The sequence below is a fragment of the Chelonoidis abingdonii genome, chromosome 1 (genome assembly GCF_003597395.2).
Source record: "Chelonoidis abingdonii isolate Lonesome George chromosome 1, CheloAbing_2.0, whole genome shotgun sequence".
NCBI lineage: Eukaryota > Metazoa > Chordata > Testudines > Testudinidae > Chelonoidis > Chelonoidis abingdonii.
The window spans coordinates 174072854-174096534 of NC_133769.1; the positions used below are offsets into that span (position 1 = coordinate 174072854).

Genomic DNA, 23681 nt, shown 5'->3' on the forward strand with positions numbered 1-23681 from the left:
ATAATGCCACGTTCTACCTGATGTTGGAAAGGACTCTTTCCCTTCCCCACTCCTCCCTCTCTCTCTCCATAACCATTGCAAAGCATATTTTAAATATGGTCTGACACAATTTGTAGGGCCATATTTGGAAAGGATACTCCTGAGTGTGTAGGTTATTTTACTTGTTGTTAAAGAAACATCTTACTTAAATTGTACAACTGGCCCTGTATTCATTTATCAGACCCAAGCAGGAGCAGCCCATGACTAAGTGGCAGGGGAAGCAGAATAAGTCTGTGACTTGCCTCCAGTAACATTGCCAGAGGCAGGGGGGGAATCTGGAATGTATTTCTCCTCTCTCCCACCTGGCTGCTGGAAGGAATAATGAGGTCAACTTGTGACTTTCCCCTAAAAGCCATACAGTCCCAGGCATGCATTTGATTCTACTGCTTGCCCTGGATGAACAGATAATCACAGACCAGAAAACTGCGGAAGGCAATGATATGATAACGTTGGTGTCAGCCTTATTTGTCACGAAAGCTAAATAATAACAATAATCTGCCACTATCCTTATAGAGTGCTAATTATTTCCACCGTTTTTAACTTTTGTTCATACATTACATCTTTTCTAATGCATCCAGTTGGAAGTCTGAGCATATTCAGAGCAAAAATGTTTGAAGTTAGTGTTCCGTGGAATCTTTTTAAAGAACACTTCATGTTACACTGCAGTATTACCATATGCATGTGAGGCCTTGCCTCTGTGTACTACCCCCAAAAATGGAAGTGTAAAGAAGCATCTCAACAGAGAGAGAACTTGATAATATTGAGCTTTAATATTCAAAAAGCCACTAAGCTTATCAAGTACAGGTGAGTTTAAAAGCATCCTTTCAAACCTGATGGTATCTGCCTACAAATAAATGCATTAACGACATGAAAAGGGGTATTTGTTTCTGAGCTTCAAGTTCATGTCCATGTTACTAATACCTGAAATCTCAGAAACCTTCAAAAGAAGCTCATTTCACATGTTCAGTCTGGGGAAGTAATGGGCCCTTTTATTGCTATAGTGATTTGCCGGGTTCATATATTGCAGTTTATTCTCACATTTGGTTTCCTAGGTGTGAGTAATTAACAACAAGTAATGTTTTTTCTCTCTCTCTTTTTTTAACAGTAAAACTCCCAGGTCTCAGAACTTATGTAGATCCACATACATACGAGGACCCCAATCAGGCTGTCCATGAATTTGCCAAGGAACTAGACGCTACCAGTATATCAATAGATAAAGTTGTCGGAGCAGGTAACAGCCATAATTAATGTCAAATTAAAAGACATTACGTGATTTCTGCAGTATATTACGCTAAATCTTTATGCCCATTTACCTTAATGGATTACACCTGGACACATTTAGACAGGTATTGGCAAAGTGTAACTGTAGCATTCTCTTTTCATAGCAAGAAGCGAACAGTTATTGAGATGAAGTTGAACAGATTAACAAGCTGACTTTAGTGCATGCGAAAGGTTCTGGATTGCCAATTCTGGACACACACATCTGAGATTTTTCTCAGACAACAACATGATCCTTTTCCCAAAACTACCACTCCACCCTCTTCTGGAGAAAGCACCACAAAGAATGAAAGGCTTGTTCATGGGACTGAATGGGCATGGACTGAGTCTCTCTTTAGAATCTGTCAGCATGGGAAACAGTGCTAACTGTGAAGATGCGCTTTCTTATATGGACATGTGACTATTTGGACTGGACTGATACCTCAAACTTATTTCATACAGGTCACCAAATATTCATCACACTGCTTTGACCTTTGATCACTGGCTTGATTTTGTCACTGGTTTGGATTTGAATTAGTGATTTAGGAGTGAAGGGTTCTTTGTCCCATAACCAATCGTCTGAGCCATATAGCTGCCCTTGAATTCTGGTTTTAATAAAAACAAACAGTAAAAATGGGTGGATTACAGAGTAAAAGTAAAAAATTACTGAATATCTCACTGAATTACATTGTCGCTATTGCAATGTAGCATGTAACTCTTTGTGTGGTAGACACTCACTCCTTCATGTACAGTGACAGAATGTGGTTTGTCAAACAGAAAATTAGCGTCTTCGCTTTCCTCCTAAATGAAATCATTTATGTGAGAATCAGAATCCATTTTTAATCCAGTGAAAATTGCTAGATATTCTCTGATGATTGATTTTATTGCTTCCTTCTCACTTTTCCCCTAATATTTTACTGTTCAAATTTTGAGGAGATTTGAGAAAGAACAGACTTCTGTTGTATGATGAAAGCTTTGGTAGGATTTTCTTTTTTTAAGAAAAAAGCCAAGCAAGTGCATTCAGTGCACCTCACCACTGGCCCCTCTTAAAGGAATATTGTGCCATTTCTTTTTATTATTATTTTATTTTATTTTTTGCTGCTGCTAGGGTGAGTGTGAAACAGTCAGATTATTTTCCACAATAGTGAAATTTGTGTTCCCTGGTAGTTTTAATTTTATCCCACAAGAGTGCACTGTCCTCCATCATCCTCAATAAAGTCAGTGTTACAGTGTGCACACTACACACAGATGTGGTAGACATAACATGGGGTGGGGGACAGAAAGAGAGAGAGAGATTAAAAAAATCCAAATTCAGGAGCAAGTTTTGTTTCTGTGAAGCTGCCCACAGTCATCCCGGATAACCTTAAGGTTCCTGGTGAACATGTTAGTCGCCATGCACCATAGAAATCTTAAAAACAGAAGATTTGCAATTATATACCTTATATATAGCTCATTGTTATGATGTATTTTTATTATGGTGAATATGATATTATATGAAATTGAGGGGGGACAGACTTGATTCAAAGAAGCCTGAAAATAAATGTATTGCAAAGGGGAAGAAAGAGAGACTATAAGAAAAAAAGAAATTCCTTTTCTCATTCCACCTGAGTAGAAATGGCAATAAGTTTGACCCTGAAGACCTGCAAATCCCTTGAGATCTACACTGATCTCAGAGGAGCTGACAGATGGATGAGCTCTGTGAGGATCTTGTGCCCCCTTGCTGCCTCTAGTATTCCTAGTCTCATATCAGCCTCATGGCAGCATGTCTCTACTAGAACCCCAATCCCATGAAATACCCTGGAGGGTCTTCTATTGAGTTTGTACTCCCTCCAACCACATTCCTAGTCTCTTCTCTGTTCCCATGTGTGGAGGGGAACATTCTGGCTTTATTTTAAATGCTATTTGAGCTGATGTCTTGGTGTTTCCCTGCCTATCATCACCTTCTTTACAAATGTGGGTAAGAACAGAGGAGTGAAGTGGTAAAGACATTGCATTCAGAAGCAGCAGAACTGAGAGGTAATCTTGACATTTTGGTGCAGTTCCTTAAATTGTTCCACAGGACTTTAGCCATGGGACTTTAATGGGAGGAGTAGGGAAAGGCCCTCCTTAACTATGTTACTTTGAAAATATATCCCTGTACAACAAGAAAATATCTCTAATGGCACCTCCAACAATATATAAGGGATATGAGTTAGAGGCTGAGCATCAGAAAATTCAAGTTAGGCCTCCCTTGTTTCAAGTTTTCACCAGATTCATTCCTTTATTTAAAACACTTCACTTATTTTTTTTAAGGACCCAATGCAGCAAAGCATGTGGTTAAGTGCCATTGGTTTAAAAGGGGAGGTAAGCATATAGTAAGAACTTTCTTGACTGAGAATGGAATTAAGCAAGTGCTTTGCTGAAACTGGGCCTAAGTGTTTGTGTTTCTTTTGAAGATTGAACAGACATTTAGTATAATGCCTTATTAAACAATGCACATCTAACATTTATGGATTATCCGCTCCCTTTTCAGTACAGTTTACAGCACATTAATTACAGTTTGCAATATATGTCTCTGAGATTGGTGAGGTTCACAAAGTTTATGAAATTTTCAGCCTTGCTGCCTCCCCAATCTGTGGTGGAGCTGGGATGTCACTGGGCATTCCACACACAGCAGTGGAGTTTTGATTTAAAAGACACCAGAAGAAAGGCAGTAATCAATTTCACAGGCTCATCTACTATTCTTCCCCTGGGTCTAAATTCATAACAAAATGCTGATGCAGTGAACAACTAGTTTAACAGAAACATTTGGTATTCCCTGAGTTGATTTAAATCATGTACTGCCCTTCAATAATATCTATTTGCATTCTACTGACAAAGGGACATACCAGACTGAAAGGCATGTAATGCAGACTCCATGAATGTGGCCTAAGAAGGGAATAATACTGAAGCATTTCAGGGAAAACCACTAGTATTCTTTCTTAAAACCTCCCTCACATTATCTGCTTTCTCATTAGTATGCACAGCCCCCCTTGCCTTCTAAATTGAGATAGTGACCACTCTTATTTTCAGCTGGAATCCAGTCCATTTTTCTCAGATGGGTACCACTAAGTGGATACAGAACAATGGTTCATAGGAGAAAGGTGTGGTATAATTGTTTTAGTTGCCTTGTCAGTATGGGTGTTGGTTAGCTGGTCTCTAACAGTGCCCATCCTGTACTGTATGCTAAGAGACTAAAGGCTGATCCAGTTGGAACACCCCAGGAGCCTTGTTATACTCTATTTAAGGATTAACTTATTTTTCTTGGCAGCTCAGAAAGCATAACAGTGTTTACATGAAATCCAAAAAAATTGTTTTATGTAGGTAAACTCATTATTCACAGATGAAGCAGTCAACCGAGTGGGGCCTTGTGTCTTACTGGTATGTGATTTGATTTTCAGAGGTGTTGAATGCCTTGTAGCTCCTATTGGCTTCAGTGAGATTTGTGAGTGCTCATCATTTCTGAAAATCAGGAAAACAGGATTTTCAAACTGGGTCTGAAATAAGATTATTGTACTTTTATAAATCATCTTAATTAATCTTATGCCCAAATTGCACAGTTGGTGCTAAATGGTACAGAGAGAAGTAAGACATCAAGTATAACCTTTCCCTTCACAAAAAATCAAACAAACATCAAATAATCAGCTCACTCATGACTCTGGTCAGAGATGAAGGATGGAATGCCTGAATGCCCAGCTTCTGAAACCATAAATACAAGCCCCATTGGCAGTGACCAAACAGTAGTTGTAAGAGAGTAGCTTGTTATAGCTTTGCAGACCATTAAAGCATAAAGAAAAGCAAATACAAAGCTGGGACATCACAAGATTTATTGCAAGTTTTTTTTTCTTCTTCTTGTTTTAAAGCCATGCTTTGGTCTTCCTCTCACAGGGTGTTCTAACACTATTGAGCTGAGGGTAATAACTGAACTGACGCGCTGTTTCCTCTTAATAAAGCATATTGGCAGTTTTAGCTTGCAGAGCTTGGGGAGGGAGATTAATCAGGAAGTTTTGTGGTTTGTGTAAGTTCTGGAACAGAATTTAGCACTCCACAGAACTCAGAAATGATTTAAAACAATATTTTCTTAACCTGTGGGTGGCTTTGCAATATGTAGGTAGAGATAACTTAGAAAATGTGGGTATAATATAATGAATATTATTATAATAGTGTACACCATTGTATGTAGAGATATTTCCACACACTCTTTTATTCCACCTTAATTTACTTTAATTTTTATGCCATTAATGGCATAACAAGATCCTAGCTAGAGGACTGGATAATATAGAGATTGGTGATGTGATATTGAGTCTTTTGCTTCTGGGTTGTTGGTTCAAATTCAATCCAGAGTAGTGCTGATGATAAATTGTTGCCATATGATACCTGTGGGATGGCATATGTCATTTAAATTGATCGCCTCTGTTAATTTACAAGGAGACAGTCCTATATGTTAATAAAAATAAGCAAAACAAAAAACAAGTCTCATTTGGCACCATTGTTCACAATCTCAGAAAACAAGGCATGTGGAGAATGACGACCCTCTCACCCTAGAGTCGATAGCTCCAAAATAGGGTGGAGGCATACTCATGGGTAGATGTGGAGGAACTAGCACTGTCAATCCAGCAGGCATGCTTCTCTGAGCACTAAATCCACGAAAACCAATGCACAAGATAAAGAGTGGACTTCAAAATATTTTATTCCCACACTTCCCAGTCATTTTAGTATCCAGAAACACTGCTTATCAATTCCTTGATGTTAGAGTGAATCATTGTGTTGTAAAGTGCTTTTGATGTCCATAGGCTTAGATAATCCTACTTCACATTAGATTGTTACATTGTAACTAGTAGGAAGTTAATGTATGAACAGATAATTGCTCTTAACATGCTATATCATTCGCATCCATGAACAAAATTCCTGATTGGCCTGAAAATGAACTTGTCCAGATTCAAATCTGTATCTTTTGTTCCTTTCTAAGCCAAATTTTTCTACACAAGAACATCTGACTAATTATGGTATTTAGGGGACAGCATTCCATTTAAATCTAAAGCATTTTCAGGAAGAGAACTGACCAGGTGATTATCAATATAGAGTGAACATTAAAAAATAGCCCCATGCATCTCTGGCCTATGGGAGAAAAAAGTCTTTGCAATTCCATTGTTGTCTGTTCAACAAAATGTTTTTTATGTCTTTTAACTAACCCACCCAGGGGAAGTCACATGCACTTACTACCACAATCATAAACTATAAAAGAGTGGTCACTTATACACCTAACGTGCAATTTATGCATATTTATCCATTTTTGCTACATTTTTCATTGTGTTCTTTATATTGCATAAAAAAGATGAATATTGGAGTTTTGATAGTATGCAGTGTTCATTATATTATGTGAAATATTCCTGTAAAATATTTGGAATTTAGATTACTGAGAGTCAAAATCAGCTGCCATAGCAGCTTTTCTTTATGATATTAAAATTGTCCTGGTTCAGTTGTTTTGTTGTTTTTATATTCATTAAGTAGATGCAGAATTTAGTAAAGCATGAATGAGATTATAACGTATCAGTTTGTCCACACATTTTGTGTTTGTCAAAGTGGAACATGAGATAATTTTTTTGGAGGGGATCCTGAATTATAAATTAGTCCTTTTTTGCTGATATGCATATAATACTGAACAAAGTTGACCCAGGAAATTATGCATAAAAATATTTAGAAAATATCTACCATTTTCCATCTCAGGATCCAAAAGCACTTCACGAAGGACTCTATCCTGCAAACACTATCAAATGTAGATCTTATTGCCACGGTAGTCTCATAGATCCATACAAGTCACATTATGAGTGTTTACAAGATCAGGTCCTAATTGATTAATATTACAAAGGACCTGTCTGCATGGGAAGGCTGTACAATACAACCTTCCTTTTTTCTGGCAGCTACTGCCAGGTATCCATACTCAAATTTTCTTATAGTGGTTTGTCTCACTACTTACACTGAAATAATTAAACTGCTTTGAAATCAGCTTAACTCTATTTTGGTCAGAATTATATTAGTTCAAGGTCCATGCAGATGCATCACCGCTTTGGTTATAACTATACCAATTCAGTTTGTCCTCCTGCGGCTGTCCTACACTGCATCAGTTCACACCTGAAGTGAACTCTCTGCCCTCATTGTTCTGGAGCCATCAGGACCCGTTAAATAGCTCAGTGACATTAACCCAATTTTACAGGTGGAGAACTGAGGCATGGAAAAGTTAAGTGACTGCCTGAAAGTCTCATGCTTAGAATTCAGATCCCTGACTTGTGCACTAAGATACTGCCTCAGTGACTCTTCTATAATGCTAAGACTTCTCTCTGAAGTTCCAGCTGGAATAACTAGATTTCACATTTTGTCTCCCCTCCACCTTGCCAGGTGAATTTGGAGAAGTGTGCAGTGGGCGCCTCAAGCTTCCTTCTAAAAAGGAAATTTCAGTGGCAATCAAAACCCTGAAAGTTGGCTATACCGAAAAGCAGAGAAGAGATTTCTTGGGGGAGGCGAGCATCATGGGACAGTTTGACCATCCGAACATCATTCGTCTCGAGGGAGTTGTCACCAAAAGTAAGAGCGTAGAGTATACACCATCTTTGGGCATGCTGAACAGTGTTTCAATAAACTAGTTTTTCAAAAAATGCATTCTGAAAACCCACCAGAATTGTTTTATGCACTCGCCTTAGTAGAATGTGTTCAAACTACTTCTCTCCTCTGAAGTTCTAACAAGGGAAATGTGCACCTTTACTTTCATGATTTACATTAAATTACCTCAGAAGCGGGAAACAAATACTCAGATGAGTGGGACTAGATAAGCTTCTATTGAGAGAGCACATGCTGGTATAGGAAGAAAGAAAAAGAGTGTTGTAGCTAAATTATAAACTGACAGATTGTACTAACCAATTTAGTACTCCAGAACTAATTACTATAAAGCAGCCAACAGACTCTTTGGAGTTATGGAGTCTGGTTTCCTAAGGTCTTCTAATTGGCTACAAGCAATATGCATCATTTTCAAGTTGAATCACTAGCTATTGTCGTTAACATAGATTTAATGAACAGTCTCATGACATTTCTGGCATCATTAATAGTAATAGCTTTAAGTACCAAATCCAAGATTTTTAAGAGACTTTTAGCACTTCAATTTTAGCACTTTTTAGCACTTGAGCCCCACCTGATTTTCAGAGGGTAGATGCTTAGTACTTTATGAAAAAGAGGTCCCTTTTCAAGATGCTTCAGGTTGGGCACTCCAAGTCAATAGTCGTCTTTAAAGTCTTGACCCAGAGTTTTAAATTGGAACATTTATTTTACGAGTAATAATTTTATTACTGCAGCTATTTCTTTTATTGCCAAACAGACACCATTTCAAATCTGTGACTAAAAATACATTTTTCATTGACATTTATGATTTATTAAAATCACTTGTCAGATTGTGTTGATATAGATACTAAGTTGAGGTCCACGCTTGAGCCCTGACTGAGGAAAGCATCCCATTTCAGGGGAGCACACAAGTACTGCTTATGTTAAACAAGATAAATATGTGCTAATGTGCTTTCCTGGATTGGGGCATTAGTCTTAAAACAATAACAAAAATAACCAACCTCAGACCATGCTGATGTTTGTGAAAGGAGTAACGGGGGAGGATGAGCACCCATGCTCCCACCCACAAGCTTGTCAGGCAGTCTGGAGATGGGGGTGCAGGCTGTTAAGAAGCAATCTTCAGCCTTCAAAAAGATTTATAGGTGGCAGGTGGAGAACTTCTGAGAATATGAGCAGGCTGGATGCTGTTGCACATGCCTACTCTTTGCTGAGCTTCCTGTTAGCCCTACAAAGCTTTCTGATTGCTACCTTCCCATGTCTTCTCCAGCTGACTTCATCCCCTTTCTGTTCTTTCTCAGATGTTGCCCATCTGTTTGTGTTGAGGACACACGGGCTGAAATCCTGGCCCCTTTGAAGTCTATACTACAACTGCTATTGATATGAGGGGGGCAGAGTTTCACCCATAATCCCTTCCTCTGGCAGGTGTGCAGTGGGGAGAGAGATAGAAAGGAGGAATGGCAAGATACAGCCACATTTCTTTTCCTGTTACTGATAGAACTAAAGGTCAGAGGGAAGAGGCATAGAGACAGGCAGATGGAACTGGTTGTTTAGTAATCAGTGAGCAGGTGTGACTGCCTGCAAGCCAGCTCCCTAATCTCCCAGTGAGCACTGCCTTGTTGTTCCCCTCCTCCTCAGCTGTGCTATATTTTAGAGGCTTGGGGTGCTTCTTCCTGACCTCCCAGGGGAACACAGGCTCTGGTCCTGCCTTCCTTGCCCCATTCAACATGGGTCTCCTTAGGTGGCTGCTGAAAATGTTTAAACCACACTTTAGACTAGTTCTGTCTCCCACCCAGAGACCTTGAAACAAGAAATGAAGCAGAAAGTTAGAAAGGGCAAAGAAGGGACTGATAAAAATACCAAGATTGGTTTAATTTAGGGGCTGTAAAAACTAAATACAGCTACCCCAGCTGCACTTTTTGAATTGGAAATATAATGTAAGGTCCCCATAGAAATGTCCTGTAGGAGTTAATAGGCATGAAACCACAAGGCACCTATAGGAATTACCCTTAAAAGCCTATAGAATTTAATAGAAAATTATATCCCTATTCTAGAATTCTGTGGGTTAATTTGAAAATTGTACAGAAAAATGACCCTTCCCTATCCATAAAACAAACCCCAGGAAGGAGCGCCTTTTTGACTCTTTCAGTGAGTAGCTTTGCTTGGAGCTGGGCGTGGGCGGGAGACCTCTTGCAACTTAAATTGATATAATTGGTTGTATACTTATTTTAATAAATGTTTCTGCTGTTATTGAAATTGCTTGGGAGAAGTTTTCCAAAATGTGTAAAGGTAACTCCAGAAGTTCACAACTGACAGGAACAAAGGGCTGGTCTACACAAACACATAGTTGGTAGCAATCTACCCCGCACAAGCCTGCAGCACGCTCGACGTTCCCTGGTGCCATTTGACCTACTCCTGTTTCAAAGCAGTGTAGATCAAAGCATGCTGTGCAACTCTTTGTGCATGGCAGGCTAGTGCGGGGTAGATTTGCGCTACTCACTGAGAACTAGGGCCTGATACACTGTCGGCAGTATCTAAGATATGTGCAGCTACACACAGCGATAAAAAGTAGGCCACGTCCATACTGGTATGTGACTACATGTGGCAGTGAAAGACTCTGCTGGGGGTGGCAGCAGAGAAAGTCTCCTGCAGTGGGTAGCTGCTGGAGCTTTTCCCCACTGCCTCCCAATGCCAGAGCACTTCTCTACTGCTGAATCTTTTTCCTGGAAAGGCTCCAGCAGTGGAAAGGCAGTGGGATGCTATACTGCTAAAAAATAGCAGTATGAACAGGAAAGGTGCTGCTTGGGTGTGTAGAGAGCCATGAAGGTTCTGGCGTGTCTTTAATTTACTTGCCTGGGCAGCGCCTGACCATCTACACTGCTGTTTATATCCATGGTAGGTAGGGCATGCAGTGTATATAGTCTAAATGCTGCCATAAGGATAGACTTCTTGTTTGTTTGCACAAGCCCACTGGTAATCTAATAGAAGCAGAGACATGGCATATGTAAAACTATGTAAAGTCATCTAAAATAGAGCTCATCAACATTGTTCAAATAGAAATGTCATATCTGGGTCTGATCTATCAAAACATGCTTTACTTTCTGAGATGACAAATAATTTATTCTTTGATTTCAGCTCACAACCTAAGTAAGTCTGAAAAGGCTGCCAAATCTGCCTGTATAAATTCCATGTATTTCATGCTTATGTCTAATGAGTTACTCTATAAAGTCAGAGTTGCATTTTGAATTCCCTGAATTTCTTGAAATTCTGATGATGGTTTTCTGCACACAACTAAGCAGAGCAAATCCTTTATGTTCAGTGGCACAAAAGAATCCAGTGACACTTCTGAAAATATTTTTTTCTGCACACAATTTTGTGCATCACTGACGGTGTGTGCTGCAAATGCACTCTTTGAATACCTAAGTCTTGTTATACTTTTATGCAACTGGGTTTCAGCAAGTTCTCTAATCACTGGGGTGGGTGAGGATAGCTCAGTAGTTTGAGCATTGGCCTGCTAAATCCGTGAGGGAGCCATTTAAGGGAACTGGGGTAAAAATCTGTCTGGGGATTAGTCCTACTTTGAGCAGGGAATTAGACTAGATGACCTCCTGAGGGCCCTTCCAACCCTGACATTCTATGAATCTATATTCTTGGTTTATTCACGATAGGCTATTAACCATTTCAGTAGCAGGTGTTGAATAGCAAAGGTCTATAATATAGATGGTCATATTTAAGTATGAGAAGGCAAGATTTGAGTCTCCTATGTTTTAAAGTCAGCAGAGACCTACGGAATATAGCATATTCTTTGCATATTTCAATAGTGAGATTAAAAATGGGGAAAATAATGGATTCTGTCCTTCTATCTCGCCAGCGTGGAGATCCCTTATGTATATTTTGGAAGCCTTACAAAATTCTGCACATCCATTCTGGAGGAGTGATTTGTGGGGGCGGGGGGAAGGGAGAGGCAGAGGAGATGGGCAAATAAAATCTTTTTTTCATTTATAATCAGTCATCAAGGCAGTGGAGCACACACACACACTCCCACACATAATGAGTATTATTTAATTATTCACCCAGAGCCCTTTCTTTTCCTCATTTATATTGCACTATTCAAGATACTTAAAGAAGACACACTATCCTCTAGGTTTTTGCCTAGGTACATATTTGCCTGGGCTGGTACATTTTAATGACAATTTTGCAGTATTGTGTGATCATTATTTAATAGCAATTATATAGCACTTAACAGTGTCCTAGGCATTCTTCAGGCAATGAACAGGAGTTGATATTCAGGCAGTGGAGGGTCCGTTTATGGAGAATTTACAGAATCATTCCGAGTATATGTAACATGATAAATAGACAATGTGACCCTTTCTTCATTAACCAACATATTTTTGACAGATGGCATTTAGCAATGAACTGACTTTTCATATTTATAACCTTTGAAGCAACACCTAGCAATTTGTAATGACTACCATATCTAAAAGTGACCACTTGGAATCTAGCATGGGGCAATGTGCCTTACAATACACTGGAGATGTGCTGAGGTGCATTAGCTAAATAAGACCTCGATTCTTTGTTCCAGCACTGAATTATTCCCCTGTTTCATATTTGTTTCTGTTCAGAACTTTCCTTCTACACTGGTCTCAAGGGTACCCTATAGGCAGCAGTCTTAATAGCCAGCACACATGTTCTCCTTAGTTTACTAATAATTTACGGCAATTTGTAGGCTGTTAGTATAATAAATTTCTGAAACACTGTTGACACAAGTTGTTATCATGTATAAATGGCTGCATTTTGATAAATGAATGCAGAATGTTCCTCTGAAAGTATGCAGCTTTGCTTTAGAGCATATGTTTCTTATTACATGTACATTTCCAACTGAATGTGGGTGAAAACCTGCACTCAATGCATTCAACATATGGGAGGACAAATAAGAGAGGGAGATGTTATTTTAATAATTTGAAAGGTTTTCTGTCTTGCTTTAACTAATCTCAGACTTCTGATACATCATTAAATTGAATTTGTATGGTAACCAGGCATTTGAAGATGATACAATACTTCAGTTTCATAAGAGCATGAATTTATCCTATAAACTTTGTGGATAGCCCAGTTCTGATGCTATACTACATTTTAGTCTGAGAATTTGTAGCAATACTGTCAGTCTCCACAGATTATCAGTAACACTTGGCTATTAGTGTTACCAATAACTGTTTGCTTTTCGCATTGGTGTTCTCTCTCTCTATCTTTCTGTACCTTGCTCGCCAACCTGATTGAAAACAATCAACAGAAGGTTGTTGGAGAGCCTAGATTTTTCTCTCTCTTCAACAGGCTGAAAGGCTGCAGAATAATTGAGTACAAGGTCGAAGTTGTAGACAAACAGATTTTGTCCACCCCAGTTTATAGCGAGATACAGGGAGACAAACTATATCTGTTGTGATGCACCTTGGTCATATGCTTGCCGTGGTGCATGTAATGTATTCCAACCAGGGAACCCAGGTAATAGGAGGGAATGAAGGTACAAAGCCCCTGAACTACAACTCCCACAAAGCCCTCTGATGTCTCAGGTGGACCCAGATTATTGTTGAACTGACACAAAATGAAATATTTCAATTTGGTATTCCCAACAAAAAAATTTAAACACTTTCTGCAAAATCTAATTTTCCCTGTTGCAAATTTCAATGTTGTGGAAATTATATTTTTGGACGGACAAAACAATTCAGTGGAAAGTTTCCAACCAGATTTAATTTTTACCATTTGTGCAGCTTTCTCTTTCTGAATCTCATGCACTTAATTATGTTAGATAACATGTTAAGGAGTGGAGCCATTGCTTACCCTTAGAGTTCGTCTACATGGTGAGAACAGCAAAGGATCTTGTGGCACCTTACAGACTAACAGACGTTTTGGAGCATGAGCTTTCATGGGTGAATACCCGCTTCATCAGATGCAGATCCAGACTAACACGGCTACCCCTCTGATACTGTCTACATGGTGAGGTAATGATCACCACAAGGGTGTGATTTCTAAACAGCGCTCATGTGTTGCACATTCATTGGTTCGTGAGACCTTGCTGGTGCACCTTAAAGATTACCTAGTGCACTTGAACGAAGTGTTCTTTCAACCAGCACAACATTCAACCATCGTACAGAATCTTTAAGGATCACCAGCATGGACTTACTAATGCACAAAAGCTAGTGTGCGTTTGAAATCACATTTTCATAGTGCACAGTAGTTCCGCAGGTAAACAAGCCCTCAGAAGCTGCTCTATGGTTGTGAATACTATGCAAACTGTTGTCATACTTTTAAACTCTCATGTCGTCTTGCACAGCGTGTGAAATAACAATATATCTCCCTAAATATCTACATTGACCACTTTCACTCATCTTCTCCTCCATGGCAAAAGGGCAGATAAAGCAAACTTTGGAAAGCATTATTAAATAATAAAATTCATAGGCTGATATGAAGAAGGGATAGATGGCCTTGTGGTTAAGGCATTGGCCTGGGACATAGGAAACCCACTTTTGATTTCCTGCTCTGCCATGGCCTTCCAATATGACCTTAGACAAGTCACTTGGCCTAGCTGTCCTCTGCCCCCTGTCTGTACAATGGGTATAATAGCACTGCTCTGCCTCACATGGGTCCCAGAAAGAAGATGAGCACCACCAGGATCAAAGCAACTGCCTATTGAAATGTCATGAATATGGCCCCCATACGACTGAGTCAGTCACAGGGTACATAGACATAGATGATGATATTAAATTAACAGAATAGTGACTTTTATCGAGAAACATCATTATATTATCTGTTTATATTCATCTCTCTTTAATATGTGAAATTCCACATAAGTCACCATTTTGATGCAAAAAGAATGATTTTACAAAGCTCAAATTGTAGTACACACTGAATTTTCCTAGGCAACTTTTGAAGGATATTTAATGCCAGCTGTACTGTGCATTGTATCCACTGGGGAAATAATCATTTTTTGTAAACTGCTGAAAGTGTATCTTAATAAGGCTTATAATTTGAGTGCAGGGTATCAGATACTCTTGTATATAAACAGAGAAATGTATTTAAAATTTTAAAACAATTTTAAAAGGGGAGCATATACATGACTCCATTTTGTGGGTTCAGCTACAGTACCAGAAGTTCTGGATGAGTGAGAGGTTAAGGGATGGGTCAAGAGAAAAAAACAGGATAAGGTCAGGAAAACTTCAAGAGGTGAGATTCATTTGTGTGGCGCCTTCTCACCAGACAAGCCATGAAAAGCAGCAAGATAAGGCAGAAGGAGCCTGCCTAAAATAAGAGTTCTGGGCAGAAAAGCAAGATTTCAGTGATATGGAAGCTGTGCATCTGCAGATCTACATACGTGCTTGTGTGAGGATTTTTGGCCAACTTAGTGGCGTATCATCATCAGTGTTGCCAATTCTCATGATTTTGTCCCAGATCTTGAGAAATTTGGAGTTTTTATTAAAGCCCGACATTCTGGAGTCAACTGAGTAGATGAGAATCTCAGCTTTCATTTAAAAAAGGAAAAAAAAAGGTTCTACCCTTGTTTTGACAGAGAAAAGTTTGAAAGTGTGACCTGAGTGCACCCTAATGGTTCAGAAACCAGAAGGCAAATAGAAAGAACTCATTCTTAAAAAATAATCTTATGATTTTTAAGTCAATGTCAGGTGTTTTTGAGGCCTGACTTGTGATTTTTGAATGCTTGGGATTAGTAAGTATTTGTTCGTTTTTCATATCAAGGAACTCAGTATCTGCTCATAACACTTAGGTCACAGTTGGGCAAGGTACTTGTCCACATGCCTATCTTTGAGCACAAAATAGTCTTATTGAAGCTAATGGGAATACTTTCATACTTTGAATTAACCATATGCTTCATTACCTTGCTAAATACACACCCTAGTGCTGTGTTTATGGTAATTGTTAGTTATCTTATGTGTCATACTCCTTAGACTCAAACTGTATCTCCATGTGTAAAGGATAACGATGTAAAGGGTATAATTTAACAATGGTTTTGGCAGTAGATAAAGGGATTTTCAAGCATATTGTAAATGGCTTATTTTAACAAGGCAGGAATGCATTGTCTAGATAAATTGTGTGCCACTACGATATGGTTATTAATAATTAAAGCTCTTTAATGTATTATAGCTGATCCATGTATTGATTGCTACATTGTTTGCTCTATAGAAGACACTCTAAGAAACAGGGAAAAGGGCGATTTTCCCCTAGGAGGCTACATGGGTTGCTAAGTGGATTAGTTAGTGTCTTTTCAAGTTCCCAGGTCATAGTTCAGACCAGAGCTTACCACAGAGACTTGAAATGATGTGCTCTGGAAGAGGACGTCAGCGTGAGCATGGAGTTGTATCTTTGCAGAGTACCCTGCTGCAGCATAAAGTAAACATATAGGGCCAGATTCTCAACCACATCCAAGCTCCACTTGGATGCAGAGGGAGATGTATCAGAGAGCTGGTTGTGGATCTCTGATCCTAAGCTGCCTAGCCCTGGTGCAAATTAGAGTTACAGGGGAGCAACTCTAATTTATAAAAATGGCAGATGGGTCAAAGGGGAGCTCCACTATGTCCTTCACACCCTGCCTTGCCTCACTTCCTCCTCTTACACTGCGGTGCAAGGGGAGTTGGTGCAGCAGTCTGTTCATTGGCAGAGAGTTTCCATGATCAGGGGGAATTCTCCACTGGCCTTCTCATATCACTTTATGACTTTTGCTGATCAGAGAATCCACCCTCTCATAAATAGGGGGGGAAGATATCATATCCAGTATGTTATCAGAGAAAATGTTGAAACACATAATAGGGATGATCCTAAATGGGGGCACCTCTAATGTTCTGTTCGGTGCATTGTCTTTTACCACACTCACTACCATGTGAGCACCTATTATGGGCTCTGCATCACTGGTTGTGGCCGTGGTGTAGTGATAATGCAAGGCAGAAATACCAATACTTACACCTTATGTCTTTATACGTGAACGGTTACAAATCAAATGTGCCTAGATTGAGCTCTGGTACAAGTGGGTGCATTTCCGCTGGCTTTAATGGAGTTGCATTTACTGTTTATGAGTGTTGTATTTGTCTCATAAACCTTCCTTTCTTTGTGTTTCTTTTTTTTCTTCTTTGTTTCTTTTTAAAAGTAAAATGATCTGTATTTAGAGGAAAAAACATTTGGAAGCAAATTTCTTAAATATACATAATAATACATTCATATATTGTGAATTTTCTATTTCTTTTTAAATGCTTACTTGGTGCTTTTAATGTATTTTCAGGTAAACCAGTTATGATTGTTACTGAGTATATGGAGAATGGCTCTCTGGACAGCTTCCTCCGAGTAAGTACAAGGTTGATGGCACAGTGCTGATCTTGTCCTGTCATCATTTTGTCTTTGCTATTGCTTTACTCTAAGTCACCATAACTCTTTTCCCATGTTGTATCTTTCATTGTTTCCTTTATTTTGGGGTGGCTTGTCGTGTGCTCACAAAGGCATCTAGAAGTCTAGTATTGTGTTTTGACCCTTTACAATCAGATTTGGTCAGGGATTTATTGAACAAAGCAGAAATGTTATTTAGTACATTCCAGCTTTGAGAAAAGAATGATTCACTAGCAATTACAACTGTAAATTGTTTTTATGGGGACTAAATTAATAGCTTTAATGCACTGATGCTTGCTGATATTGGTAGGTAGCCTATACATCATACCAAGCACTATCCAAATAATGGTGAACTGCTATGCGGAGCCAAGAGTTTAAATGCAAGATGTTTAAAGAATAACCTCTCACCATGAGGTGTAGAAATTTTGTGTTGCCAAGTGCTATTGGAACATCCTCTTTCTCCACTCCTGCAATGTTTTGCTTATTTTATTCTCCTTCTCTTTTAAAGCTGGTAATGGACCTGACAAAACCTGAATGATCCCTGTGTTACCAAGATTTACATGAGGCAAAACAACTAGTGTGCCAGAAGTAAACTCCCTCCTGAGGAGAAGCACTGGTTTTATTTTCATTTGTTAGGGTGACCTCAACTCTGGCTACAGACCTTGCCTTGGGTTTGTCATGGTTGAATGACACTATCCCTCAAATTCATAACACTGAAATAGACTTTAAACCCCAAAAGGAGATCTATTATCAACTCATGTTTCTGCATATACTGTATATGTTATAGTGTCTGCTGAAGCATATGAAATGCATATAAATATTGTATTAACAATCTATCTCATGTAATAAATCTATCTCAAATTCGATAAGGATAAAAATCCTTGAATAAAACTTTGGTCATTCAAGGCTGCAAGACCGATGATTGCTCTGATATATACACACATGCTGATTCAAATATTTGTTACATATAATTCAGTGATTTTAGTCTGTTGTATTGTTCAGTGTTCCACGCTGTTCCTTGAAAACCAAATCCAAAACCTGCTTAAATTGATGGCAGGACTCCCACTCAACCTCAGTGGCCTTTAGATCATGCCCTGAATGAGAAGTAAAGTTCTGTCAGAAATCATAATATGCGCTCACATGATTAAAGACTGTGTAACAATACATATCCATAAAGTGGCAATGTTAAAGCTGCAACGGAAAGAGGATGGCGGTGTTGCACCTACATACACAACTAAATTAGCTGTGTGCTCAATTCCTTAATCCCTTGAATCACTCTGAACTGTCCTGGACCAGTTTTGAAACATTTCAGGAAAACACAGGGATCCTCCTGTACCTGTATTCCCCACCAAAATACCCATTTAGCCTAATATTTGCACAAAAAATATTATCATCCAACCAGTTCTAGTGCCAATAGTGACCACTTTATGTTCATTATAACCTCATACCACTTCCTTCATGTTCCTTTGCACTGCATATCAAATTTAAACTTCTTGTCTTTGCTTTTGGGGCCCTGCATCACACAATCCCAGCTATATCTTCAGCCTGATCTCTGCCTGCATTCTTATCCATGCTGTCTGCTCCACCAGCAAGGCCTTCCTTCATAACTTGTGTCTCTTTTTTCCACAAGCATCTCAGTGTCTTCCTCCATGCTACCCCTTTATGCCAAACATAGTTTAGCAAGACTCCACCCTCATCTCATTCCAGTCCCTCCTTAAAACTCTGTCCCTACAAAATATGCTTTGCCTGCAAAACTTAAATTAAACAAAAAGCTGGAATCACTCATACAAATTCCGGCCTATAGCGAGTACCTGTACAATCTTATTTCTAATAATACTTGTCCTTATTCCTATCCCTGACGTATGTTATATGCTCATTTGCCTGCGTGGTCCATTATTGATAATGTGATCTCTTCGGAGCAAAGAGCTGTCTTTGTGTTCTCTATGCAGCGGCTAGCAACCTATAGGGCACTATAAAATGATAAACAATGTAGACTGCATGCTGTTCAGACTCCAGTCTGGCCAATTACATTATGTGCTACTTATATACATAATGCAATTTAACTGGTTCATTGGTTCACTGTATTTCAGATATAGTGTATTGATTTCTATTTGCTAATTTATTCATTGAAATTTGTATTTTTAACTTATCAAGTCATCAAAGTTAAGGCAAGTTTCATTCAAATACATCCTTTCCAACCATGAGTCTCACTCTGAAAGTGAATGCCAAGGGGCTTTTCAAACACTTGACTGCCATTTCAGTGTCAGTTCTGCCAAATGTTCAGCTAATGTTTACATGGCCAATATTGTCCCTTGAGAACAATGGTCAAAAGTAAAATTTATGCTCCTGTCTTTCAGTAGGGTTCATGTGGTCTTACCCATGTGTGAGTGAAGAGTCCCATTTATATAGTAAGCCTCTGCATGGGGCACAGGAGCCACCCGCACTGATGTGACTGTAGGAGTGGGGGTTTAATGTATTTGAAAGCTGATCACTGAATACATTTTATTTTTGGTCATATGTAGATTCACATAGCAAGATGGAAGCAATATTTTAACAAGCAAAACACATTACCAAGAGCTTGAAGGCTGAAAACCTAGTCAAATTACGAATGCATGTGTATATTGATTTTCAGACTAAGAACTGTAACATAGTGATTTTGATTCTGAAGCTGAGGAAGATTTTGGAGAACAAATTTAAATTTGGATGGCGTTTAGCAATTTCTGAGTCAGATAAGCGTTTGCAATTTTTAAAATTGCTTCTTTATCCATATAACTTATATTATTGCACCATCTAAAGCAGGAATTTTCCTAAAGGATGGATCAGTTGGAGTTTTGTGTTTAACTCCTATTGACTGCCTTGAAAATCCTAGCCTCAGTGAATGCATACAGTTTAGATTTATCTGACATTTGCACCTATCTTATATTTGGGCAAGTGAAATTCAGGTGGGAGTAAACACAGGAACAGCTAAATTTTATCTGAAATTAAAGCCTGTCCCTTGTTTGCCTGTCCCAGCTGATTCAGAGATTATTCTCCTTTAGTCACAGCATTTTCATGGATGGTTTTGATCTTGGGTCTCTGTTTTATAAGCCCTCCATGTGCAGAACTCCCAGTGACTTCAATGGAAAATCTGTACATAGTGAACTTGTACAATCGATCTCTTAAACATGCATTCTGTATGTTTTGCAGAAACATGATGCTCAGTTCACAGTCATCCAGCTAGTGGGCATGCTTCGAGGGATAGCATCTGGCATGAAGTACTTGTCAGATATGGGTTATGTCCATCGTGACCTAGCTGCCCGTAACATCCTCATCAATAGTAATCTGGTTTGCAAAGTCTCGGATTTTGGCCTCTCTCGTGTATTGGAGGATGACCCAGAAGCTGCTTACACAACCAGAGTGAGTTCATATGTTTATGCCTTTCTTAATTATAGCTATAAACTGGGGTGCTGGAAGTGCAGTCTGAGACCACATGTGACATCAAGACTTCTAAACTGGGGCACATGGACCATCTTGTCCTGTAGAGCATGGGAAAATCTGATCAATAGCTGGTTAAACTTGCTGGTGAGCTCACTGCAGCCAATTCCTACACATTTGTCAAGGAAGATAACAAGTATAAAATTATAGCTCTGCATTTATAGTTGGTGGAAAATCATTCTGTGCATATGTCTATACTGCATGTTCACTTATGATGATAAATAGAGTACATACGCTGCACACCTCCTAGCATGGGTATAAACAGCAGTATAGACAGTAAGCCACTGTTTAGTTGAGCAGAGTAAAGACTTACTGGAACCTTAGGGTACATATCTTATATGGCTCTCTCCCTACCTAAGCAGTGCCTCCCCCACTTACACTGTTATTTTTAGCAGTGTAGTGGCCTGGTGCCTCTCCACATCTGAAGCCTTTCCCCACCACAGCAATGAAAGGCTCTGGCAGAGGGGAGGCAGCAGGGAATGGTACAGCAGATTGCCCTTTAATGTAGATGATTGTATAGCAAACATAAATGTTATTTTTACCTTAACAGAGTTAGGTCATCAGAGAAACAATACATGTTTATTAAATGCTAGCAAATGAGACTTCAATGGAACAGCTTAAAGGTAGTTAACTGCACATGAATGACTTTCTTCTGTTCACACTTATTTTAGTTAAAAACAGAAGTAACTCTACTGAAATCAATTAAGCTATAACGGTATGTGAAAGCATAGTGAGAGAGGACTCAAACCCAAAGCTTTCCGTTTGTGGTTTGCCACTGTAAAAATTGTTAGAGACAAACTGGTAGTTCATTGCTAGAATGGTCAAAAAATTAAAGAATTTTGCAGAAATTTAGAAGTTTATCTGTTTGCATCGTACAAGGTCTGAAAAGGACCTACTTTCCTTTTCTCTCTCTTCCCCCAAGAATTTTCAGTTTTGAAAAGCTAAAAAATATTTATGAAGGGGAAATATCAGTTTAATGTACAACAAGGAAAAGGGAAAAAAGGAAAACAACAAGGCGGGGAGGGAGGGAGGCAGAATGCAACAAAAACTAATGGAAAGAAGAAACAATAAAAAAGGGAACATTAAAAAATGATTTTAAAAAAATTCAATACAAATATTTTCCAAAATGTTCTTTTTTCAAAAAGCTAATTTTTGGACCGGCACTATTCATGACCATCTGATGGTCCTGGGGGTAGGGAGAGCTTATGTGAATTCAAGCACATTTAGCCACTGAGCTGGGGTTTGTGTGAATCAAGTCCCTCAGTGATGACTATTCTAGGTGATCACTTCCACGTATGCTTGTTGCCCTGCAGGATTCCTCCCCCTCCGTGCATAATTTGTATTGCCCGCCTGCTGGTGTGTGAGAACCTTTACCTGGCCTCAGCAAGGTGGATGAAAAGGAACAGGAAGGGAAAAGAGATTCTTTCAAGAGCAGGAGAAGGGAACTTTTTCCCCTACCCTCTACTCCCAGCCTAGGGATGACCGGATATGGGAGCCTATCAGAGCTAGGAGACCCCAAGGAGTGGAGTGCCTGTTGTCTGCCTTCTTGATTGCACTCTGCCTAAAAAGGCATAGAGATGAGACTCTATGTTACTTCGTCTTTTGTTTGTGGTAAAGATGGAGTGGAGCATGCCAAAGAACTCCATGGCATGGATCCAGAGCTGAGGAAAGCCTGGGCCTTTTCCATTTTCCATGCTAAAGCCTTAAAGGGGCAGAGCAATGATTTTCCTTTGGCCATTTTTTCCTTATTTTGGAGCCTGCTGCTACTGCTCGAGGCAAGCCACGTTATGGCCACTTTAAGACCTAAGGAACCTGTGACTTCCCGGTATGTTGGAACAAAAAGTTTTCTGCCTACCATCCACCTCCTTTCTATGTCTCTCTGCTTATTTACATTTAGATAAAGAAATCAGATATGAAGAAACCATTTTGCAAAGCGTGCTCATGTGCATTCCACAAACCCCATCTGCCATTTAGGCACATACACAAACTACTGCAGGAAGTTACCAACATGATTACAATCTCTTAATACAATCTAGATCACATCTAATTTCATTCGCAGGATAAATGGGAGACTGTATAACCATCCTTTGAAATGGCATCAGAAAGCATGCTCCAGAGGTGGGGAAGTCGCTTCGTTCACAATTAAGACATCACTGTTTGGGGTTTAGCTTTGAGATTGTTTAGATCCTCATTTGATTTCCCTGCTACTCTAATCAGAGTGCCTGTGCTACTTCTTTAAATTCATATGAATCTGGGTGAAACGCGGGCAATTGGATTGGTGGTTGTCACAAAAGTTTAGTGATAAGATAAAGGAGTTTCAAAGCTCTGTACCAGTAAGGACCACAAGTTACCACTGTGTGATGACCATTCTAGGTTAAATGAATTGGTGGTTGCCCACAGGAAGGTGCGAGTGCCATTTGTTACAAAAGCCACCATTTACTTTTTTCTGTAGCTGGCATTCTTGATGCCTGTCTCAGCAGAGAGGGCAGTGATTGAACAGGCATGTATATAAATCTATCTTCACACATCTACAAAATGGGGGTAACACTTTCAAAAGTGTCTAGATTCCATTTCAAAAAGTGATCTAGGCACTTAAGTCTCATTGACAGTCAAGTCACTTGGTCATTTTTTTGAAAATTTTACCCTGAGTCCTTCTCAGTTCTGTTTCAGGCTCATTAGCAAAGAGAAGGAATGTTTGCACTGCTGCTGCCTGGTTATTTAGCTAAATAGAAGACTGTTTCCTAGACTGTCAGTCCCAGGAGATTTCACAGCCACTAAATTCATATGAAGGAAAAAAGAGACCAAGTTTTAAAATAATGGACTAGTCCCACAGAGTTTAATGCATTTACCAGCCAACGTGTGGGGTAGCCATTACTCAGAAGCTTTCTGAAATTGACTAAAGAAATCAA

The 23681-nt window shown here is 39.2% G+C and overlaps 1 protein-coding gene across 2 annotated transcripts in view; it reads left to right on the forward strand.

Annotated features, from left to right (window-relative positions):
* EPHA3 (EPH receptor A3) overlaps positions 1-23681 on the forward strand; it is a 339305-nt gene that overhangs the window by 278658 nt on the left and 36966 nt on the right. For both annotated transcript variants that reach the window (XM_032795093.2, XM_032795094.2), the window contains exons 10-13: positions 1145-1270; positions 7711-7896; positions 17198-17259; positions 20485-20694. In XM_032795093.2, the coding sequence (XP_032650984.1) occupies positions 1145-1270; positions 7711-7896; positions 17198-17259; positions 20485-20694 (584 nt within the window). The remainder of the gene's footprint in view (positions 1-1144; positions 1271-7710; positions 7897-17197; positions 17260-20484; positions 20695-23681) is intronic.